This window comes from Phasianus colchicus, chromosome 10 (assembly GCF_987193195.1).
Source record: "Phasianus colchicus chromosome 10, bPhaCol1.hap1.1, whole genome shotgun sequence".
In the NCBI taxonomy this organism is placed as follows: Eukaryota; Metazoa; Chordata; class Aves; order Galliformes; family Phasianidae; genus Phasianus; species Phasianus colchicus.
In genome coordinates this window covers 16,127,296-16,135,679 of record NC_143445.1, presented here as the reverse complement: position 1 = coordinate 16,135,679, position 8,384 = coordinate 16,127,296, and the positions used below count along the sequence as shown (strand labels likewise).

Here is an 8,384-nt window from a genome sequence, read left to right as displayed (position 1 = left end):
TTAGGACAACTCAGCAAAATAAAATTCCGGTTTATTGTTGGACAACATCATTTCACACATACATCAAACAGGCCAAAATAAAAGAAAAAAATAAAAATAAACAGCAACTTCGTGGACAGAAAAAAAAAAAGAAAAACCTTTTTATCTTTGGCCTTGCCACCTCATACAAACCACAATCTATGGTACAGCTAAAGTACATACACAAAAAAAAAGTTACTGGAATGCTCAGAATAAGATTGTAATTTTTTTTCTTTTTTTTTGCATTTTTTGTCTTTTTTTTTTTTTACAAGTTTTTTTTTTTATTCTCCTTTGAGATAATGGTTTGGGCCTGGTCACACCACAAGTAAAGTCAGAGATAGGTAACAAGAGATATACACTTCAAAGCCCCCCTTTTGGTCAATCCGAGATCACTTAAAAATGGCGGACCTCCTAACAATATGTACAAAAATATAAAATGTAAATAAAAAATACAAACAAATTCTCCTTTAAAGTACTTTTAAGAAAGAAAGCAGGGCCTTGAAGTTTTGGTGCTCGGGGGGGGGGGGGGGGGGGGGAGGAAGGGGGGTGGAAATGGGGTCTGTGGGAAGGGGGTTTCTCTCCCCGTGAACGGGCGAATCGTTTCTATGCTCATTGAGTGGCAGCGCCGCGCCGGGGGGCCGGGATGGGGTTCACTCTACTTGGTGAGGATGACCACGGCGAGGGGGGAGGAAGGGCTGTGTGTGGGGAGGGCTGCGACAGGAGAAAGGGAATGGGGGGGGTCCCAGGGGTGAAGAGGACGCGCTGGCCTTTTTTGTTGGTTTGTTTTTTTTCCTCCTTATTTAAAAAAAATAATTATAATTTGCTGCCTAGTCGTCTTCATCAGTTTTCTGCTTCTTGGGATCGACGTCGTCATCCTAAAGGGAAAGCAAAATGTTAGGAAAAGGGGACACCACCAGTGTGGGTAGTCTCTCTGTTTCTGCAGAGATAAGGGAACCACACGGACATTTCCCAGAGCACAAAGCGTCTAGCTCCCTGCCCAGGGACAGGAGCACCCCTGCCTCATCCCATCGCAGGACCCCAACCTACGATGAGCACAACAGGTGCAGACACCCTGCTAACCAGGGCAGTGACTAAACAGAACTGGGCCACATCCCACAGGGACACTGCTCAGAAGCAATGGAAATGTATGGGCGGGACTGGGGTCCCAGAGCCCAGCCTGATGCACCCCACTGGCTCTGTCCCCAAGCCCTTGGACACAGGAAGCCCTAAGGGGCCAGGCCGTGTGCATACCTCGTCATCCTCAGCTGCCCGTTTCCCTGTGGCTCCCTCAGCTTCGTCGTCTTCATCACCATCCTCTTCCTCCCCTACACAAGAGAAGAGGAAGGTGAGCTCCTCTCAACACCTGACATCCCTTCTCCTCAGATGGCACCCAGGGAAACGAGTTTTGGGGCAGTTCCCAGCCAGCCTGACCCACAGACAGAGGGGAAAGGGCCCTCGCTGCATCCAGCCTTGCTCACGCTTTGTGGTACCACAGACAGCAGGAGCACAAAATCCACGCCGTGCTCAAGCACCAAGAGCACAGAGCAAGAAAAAAAAAAAAAATTAAGAAAAAGGAAACTCTTTCTAGTGGCTGCTCCGCTTAACTGTTCCACATTACTTCTGCTTCCCTTTGCAGCTATTAGTCCATCTTTAATGAGTTAAGAGAGCCAGAACGTATTAGTTCTGAGTCAGAACACTTTCTAATTATCAGAACGGCAAACAAATGCTACCACCTTATCTGCAGCTCGGGAGAGGATGAGCAGAGCTCTGGGCTTTGACCCACTTTGAGCTCAAGTAGGCCAGTGGATCAGAGCAACAGCCATCACATTTGGTGGCTTTGGGGCATCAGAGGTGAGACCAGAGGTTCTGGAAGAGCCACCACTCAGCTGCCTTCCAGTCTCTTGCATAATGTGAGACCCTACTAAAACTTTCAGCGTTAAGGCCAGTAAGCTGGCTTTAAACCGCCACACGAGCCACACGTACAGGCAGCTGGGGGGGATTAAGGTCAGCCCATCCTCCTTTCCCCTCTCCTCTTCTCAGCATATGCTCAGCCACCACACGGCCCATGCTGTTGGAAGGGCCCAGATTAGCTCCCAGTGATGGATCAGCACCCTGCAGCCAGCACCCACAGCAGGTCAGGTGACAACACCAAGCTGATTGGGAGCATTTTTAGTTCTTTGAGCAGCTTTAAGCAAAGCAAATAATGAGATGGGACGAGAAGGGTGAGAAAAAAAAAGTACACCCTCAAGCTCCCCTCTGCTGTCAAAAATCTGGGATGCAGTTTGCAGTGGTGGAAAAATGCTGATACAAGCTGTGCTCACTGCCATTACATCTGCCTCCCACAGCTTTCAACTGCTCAGGTGCAGCTTTGGGTAGGGATCACCCGAGGGCAGTGGGATTGGAAGGACAGAGCATGCACGGGATTCTGGCAAAGCACTGGCACAACAGAAGCACACCAAGTCTCTGTGATCTGGGAGGGCAGGGCCAGTACTGTGGGACGGCAGCTCCCCAGGCTCATCACAGCAGTATCCAAGCAACACTTCCACCCCACACGTGCTGCACACACATCCTTCTCCCGGCCCCACAGGGAACACAGAAAAGATTTTCCCTCAGAAAAGCAGGGCTGCATGTAGATGGGTCAGGATCACACTGATCTGTCCTGAAGGATAAAAATCTTGGGTGTGAGCAGTGCCATCTTTCAGTTTCTCTTGTAAGCCAGTTCCCAGAGGGCACAAGGGACAGCAAGAAGCTGAGAGCAGAGCACTACTCTGACAGAGGCTTCCCCATTTACGTTCTGCCCAAATAGATGCTGGCATAGCATTTATTACATTTCCAGCCCCATCTGCCCCGGTTCTCTCTCCCAAAACTAACAGGTTAGTAGGTCAGCACTTAACCAAAAATTCACAGGGGATTAACCCAGTAACAGCTCATCAAGGGCCTCAAGCTCATTCCAGCGTAACAAGAATGGTTTCCTCCCAGCCTTAATGGGTGATAAAAATAAACAATGTTATTCATCCAAGCAGATCTTAGGGGAAAAAAAAAAATATTAAGGGGGAAGGGTGAGATGCGATTGGGCAAGTCACTGCTGGATTCCTGGTCACTGCTGCCAAAACCCACTTCCAGGAAGGGTCAAGTCAGGAAAAGGGGAGGGCAGGAAAACCCAGAACAGGGGACCAGGAAGGGTCAGATCAGAGCCTGCCAGCTGCTGCAGGAGGAGTGAAGAGAGCCACGGGTTCCTCTGCTGCTTCCACAGCACTCAGCTGGGTGAGGGCACTGCGTCAGTTCCCACGCACGGTGCTCGGTGAGGGTGGTGGGCTGTACTGTGTGCTGCAAGACAAAACCTGCCCAGCTGCCTGCATCCTGTCCCACTCACATTTATGACAGCTGCTGTGATCACAAGAGTCAAGGGCAGGTTTTACTCCTCACACAGAAGGGCTAATGGGCTTATTGAGCGCAGCAGTGGCATGGTGCTGTCTGGCTGGAGTAAGGAGGAAGGAATCTGCCCTCAACCTGCTGGAAGGGATTCAAGGCTGACTTCACTCCCTGGAGCTGGCAGCCCTCAGCTGACAAGAGCTGCCCCACTGCTGCCACAAGGAGGAGATGCTGCTCTCAGCTTCTGCAGCTCCCCGGGGTCTGGCCAAAGGGCTGGGGCAGGAGGAACAAGGAAAGTTACCATCACCCTCTTCCTCCTCGTCTTCTTCCTCACCACCTTCCTCTTCCTCTTCATCTACTTCGTTATCAGCCTCTTGCTCTCCATTTTCCTCGTTCTCCTTGGCAAGACAAAACATCACTTAGAAAACGCACTGGGAAAGGGAGAAGGGGGAAGAGATGTTCAGCAGAAGCACGCATCCCCACCTTTCCTTCCTAAAACATAGCACCAGCCCACAGGAGCCCCAGGCACGCGCCTCGCTTCCTGCCTGCCCCCACACGATACAGGCAGCCTGGGCATGAAGGATCAGGTCTGTAGTAACTCAAGGCTGCAGCTTTGAGGCCAAGACAAAGTCTGCAGAGGCTCTCGGGACACATTAAAATGAGCAGAGTGAGTTTCCCATAGCACATTACAAATAGGAAACCAATCTGTTTACTTGTATGCAATGTGTTGCCCCATTCAACTGATTGTTACAGTGTAAATACCAAAATCGTTTTTCCCCTCCTTCTCTAGTGCCTAGAAAGGAGGAGGCAATGGATACAATCCAACATGACTTTTGGGGAAAGGATCAAGACATCCAAGCCCCAGCCTTCCTTTCTGCACACAAAGATTCTGTTCAACTCAAGTTCCAAAGGCTCTGCACAGCACAGGGGCAGCCTTCGGAGGATCGATCCCCACTCAGACTGGGACAAGCTTGTAGCAAAAGCAAGAAGGGGAAGGAAAACAAAAAGTCACTGAAGCGAGGGCTGCCACCCGCTGCAGATCCAGCCATACTCACAGCATTGCCGTTGGCCGGTGCATCTCTGCCATTTTCTGTTTCTTCAACAACTTCCTTCTTCTCTTTTAGATCCTGGAAGGAGCAGAAAAGCAGAGTCACCCCAAATCCAGATGCTGGGCCAAAAAAGCTGAAGATCAGTTGTGAAAGATGCGGTCCAAGAGCACCCAGGAACTTGATTCTCTTCACACCAATTTGCCCTGTGATTCGGTTGCCACATTCTGGCTCCTCCTCGGCAATGCGTGAGAGCGGGGGTGAATTTCAATCCGAGCTCACCTCCCCAGAGCACACCCATTTAAGAAGAGGCCGCTGCATTTCACCTCCAAGCTCCCAAACACACGGGCTGGTTGCCTGCATGCACTCAACAACAGCAGTGCTGGCAGATTCCCCATCCCAGCAAAGTCCACGCAAGCTCCTGCCATGCCACAAAAAGCCAGCAACCCCACTGAATGCAAGCTCCACCGCCCCAGGGCTACAAGCCTCCGCAGCTGCTCAGTGCTTTCACAGCAGGAACAAATCCCAGAGACTCATTAGCAGAGGCTGTGCTCTCTGCCCTGCCTGGGGAACATCGCTCAGCACACATTATGTGCCTGGGCTTTGTCAGAGAGGAGGGCTCCAGGATCCATCTCACAGCACTCAGCGTAACAGGATGGGGCGGGGGAAGTAGCCTATTTTTGTATCGCTCCAGAGCCGTCCCTGGTGACTTTGGTTCAAGCCTCCGCCACGAGCAGAGCAAGAGCTGGTGTGCTTTTGCTATTGATCACTGTCAAACCATCATGCCAAGTCGCTTGGCAAACAGGCTGCGAGGATCCAACTTTATGTTCCCGCATAAAGAACACTTGGATTTAACACTGGCATCCTCTGCGTGCATCCTCCTCCCCTTCTGTTCCTCCATCAGCCAAAGCGAGATCCTTCAGCACAGGCACCACCCAGCCAAGGGAAGCAGAGGGGCCCTTCCCCAGGGCTGCATGGAGCTGAAGACGCTGGCAGCCTCCTGCTCGCTGCACAGGGCAGTGGGAGGGATGAGGTCGTCCTGCAGCCTCCCCACAGCCACGGGCACTTTCACCAACTGCTGTCACTTCCATGTGGGAACGCCGCCGGCTGTGAGCACGGCGCTCTGGAGGGGCTCACACCACCTGGGGCTGTAGCCTAGTGAGCTGTTTACCAGGGCGTGAGGATAGAATAGAGGGAACACTGCAGGTAGAAGCTCCCCTCACCCATCCTACATGGTGCTTCTGAAGCCAGCTCTGCACTTACCAGAGCTCTGGACAGAACCTTATCCGCTGTCAGCAGCCCAACAGTTGGAATCACCACAGAACAGCCTTCTGCTGCCTCTGATTACAATGCAAAGCCCAGGCTGCCTCCTCTGCACAGCCCAGCCCCACTGTGGGCCTTCAACCTCCACTCTCCTGCTCCTGGAGGTTGATCACAGCCACCCGACCTCATCCTACAGTCATCAATACCCATCAGGCACTCCAACACAAGAGCAACGCAACACTCCTAAAGCCAGGCATGGCACAGCACAGTTTCCACGCCTCGCTATGCCATAAACACCTCTGCAGGGGGACTGATTCCTCCTAGGTCTTGCAGCCCTGACCCTTCCCCGCTGCATGCCCGCAGGGCGCCAAGCCAGGATGCCCGTGCTGGCAGAACGGCTGCATAACACACCGCGGCTTTTCCCATTCCCCGGGCCCAGTCCAACACAAATAGCACAGCACACACGGAGCCCAGCACACCGGCCCTGCTCCAGCCGTAACAGAGCCTCTAATTATAGGTGTGGCAGAGCTGTTTGTCCAGAGAATAGCGATGCCGTGTAGTCATACGCCGGCTGCTCGCTGAGCGCTACCTCTGGCCCCGCGGACCGCGGTTCACAGCCCGCGGGAACCCCGCGGCTTCCGCCTCCCGCCGGCAGGGGGCGCCCTTCCCGCCACGCGCCCCGCCGCCTTTCAAACCGCGCGCCACTCTCCGCGTCCTCTCATTGGCCGCCCGCCAACGCGCCGGCTCGGCGCCCCAAAGCACGCTGGGAAATGTAGTCCCGGGCGGACTTCAGCTCCCAGCGGGCAGCGCGGGCAGGGCCGCACGTGGTGGGCGCCCCGCGGCACGGCGGCGGCCAGGGGCGGCGCTCGGCGCGGAGCCGCCGCCCGGGCAGGGCGGGACCCCCCTGCCCGCCCTCCTGGAGAGAGCAGCCGCCGGACGCCGAGTATCTACGGGCCGGGAGCGGAAGGAGGGGGGGGGTCACCTTGCCGCTGCGCCCCTGGAGAACGAGCCGGGGCGGACGCAGCCCCCGCGCCGGTAAAGGGCAGGGGAAGGTTAACGGCGAACTCGGCCCCGCGGTAGGTGGGGGTTCCCGACCCGCCTCGGCCCGGCACAGCGAGCAGCGGCGGGGGCAGAGCGGGGGCGGCGTGCGGCTACGAGCGGGAAACAGAAGTGAAATCGAAATCCGTCCAACGCGGGGCTTTAACAACAACAACAAAAAAAACGCACACAACTCCCTTTGAGATGTTTTTCCCCTTCCTCGCTTCCAGCCCCGCTCTCCCACGGGAGCGTCCACGACCCGGTGACCGGTACCGGCCGGGGAGCAGCGAAACCATCCCCCGCCGCCTTCCCACGCACGCACCCGGATCCCCCCGCAACTTCCCCTCGGCACAACGGCGGCGCGAACCGCGGCACGCCGCCCGGTGGGAACCACAGCCCGGGTCCGCCGTGCCCCCGGGGACCGCCCGCAGACAAAGGCGGGCGCCGGGATCGTGGCGGGGCCCCGCGGGAGCGCCTCTCCGCAGCCCCGGGGCTCCCCCCAGCCCCGGGCTAAGAACACCTCCGCGCTCCCAAGCGCTCCCCGCAGCCCCGGGTGTCCCCATCCACACGCACCGCTGGCCGAACACCCCGCCCGCCCGGCTCGTTTTTTCGGACCAACTCCACAAGCAGCGCCCACCCCACCTCGCCATCCTAGATGGGTCCACGCCACTCAGTCTATCATATCCCCCCCCCGACCAAAAAAAAAAAAAAAAAAAAAATCTCCCGACGAACAGCCCCAAGTTTGCCGGCGCTGTCAGTCCCCGCTGCCAACAGAACGAATCGAGCGCTGCTCGCCCCCCCACCCCCCTTCCCGACCCCCCGGCGCGGGACGGCCCCGGCGCGGAGCAGCGCGGCGCGGGGCCCGAGCACGTTTCCCGCACGCGGGAGACAAAGGAACGCGGCGCGGGCAGCTCCGCGCGGCAGCGCACAGCGGCGGCAACGGAAGATCCGCGCCGAATCGCGGAGCGCAAAGAGCGGGGGCGGAGAGGTAATAAATTAAAAAAAAAAAAAAAAAAAAAAAGCTAAAATTAAAAAAAAAAAAAAAAAAAAGGCATAAATGAGAATCGCACATTTTCGCGGGGGGGAGGGAAAAAAAAAAAAAAAGAAAAAAGGCAAAAATAAAAACAAAGCGGAAAAGAGCAGCGCAAGGCGAGGCGCGCACCGGGGCTCACCTTGGCGCAGATCTCGGCGCTGGTGTCCACGGCCGTGTCGGACATGGCGGGGGCGTGCGGGGCGCGAGGCTGTGGCGGCGCGGGCGGCGGCGCGGGCAGAACAATGCCAAGATGGCTTTGCGCGAGCCAGTGGGGACTCACGCGGCGCCACGGCCCCTCTTATAGAGCCGGGGGCGGCGCGCGCGCTGCCCCGCGCCGCTCCCATTGGCCGCGCGCGCCGCGGCCGCCCGCTCCCATTGGCCGCGGCGCAAACAATGGGCACGGCCGCTTAAAGCGGCAGGCGCCCGCCGCCACTGCGGTGATGAGTTCGCGCCCGGCCTCAGCGTGGGCGAGGCGCGGAGCGCGGCCACGCTCCGCCCCTTCCCCTCCCCTCCGCGCTGCCTCCGCCCCCGCCGCCTCCTCCCCGCCCCGCGCCGTGTGAGGCGGAGAGGAGGGAGCGGCCCCCCTTCTTTCCCCCCTCCCCTCCCCCCGGCTC

General features: G+C 56.7%; 1 protein-coding gene across 1 annotated transcript; it reads right to left on the bottom strand.

Annotated features, from left to right (window-relative positions):
• Nucleotides 1–7,996, bottom strand: PTMA (prothymosin alpha). The gene is made up of 5 exons (XM_031603490.2): nucleotides 7,910–7,996; nucleotides 4,446–4,517; nucleotides 3,692–3,785; nucleotides 1,270–1,343; nucleotides 1–893 (listed from the first exon to the last, which is right to left on the bottom strand). The coding sequence occupies exons 1-5, from the start codon at nucleotides 7,952–7,954 to the stop codon at nucleotides 846–848; spliced, it is 333 nt and encodes a 110-aa protein (XP_031459350.1). The 5' UTR covers nucleotides 7,955–7,996; the 3' UTR covers nucleotides 1–845.
• Between the last annotated feature and the right edge of the window lie 388 nt (nucleotides 7,997–8,384).

Bases quoted from the DNA above. Each gene is read 5' to 3' on its own strand.
- PTMA (XM_031603490.2), bottom strand. From the start codon at position 7,954: ATGTCCGACACGGCCGTGGACACCAGCGCCGAGATCTGCGCCAAG. The intron at 1,344-3,691 runs GTAACTTTCCTT...TCTCTTGTGTAG, and splicing joins CGAGGAGGAAGAGGGTGATG to GGGAGGAAGAGGATGGTGAT. The intron at 894-1,269 runs GTATGCACACGG...CTTTCCCTTTAG, and splicing joins GGGCAGCTGAGGATGACGAG to GATGACGACGTCGATCCCAA.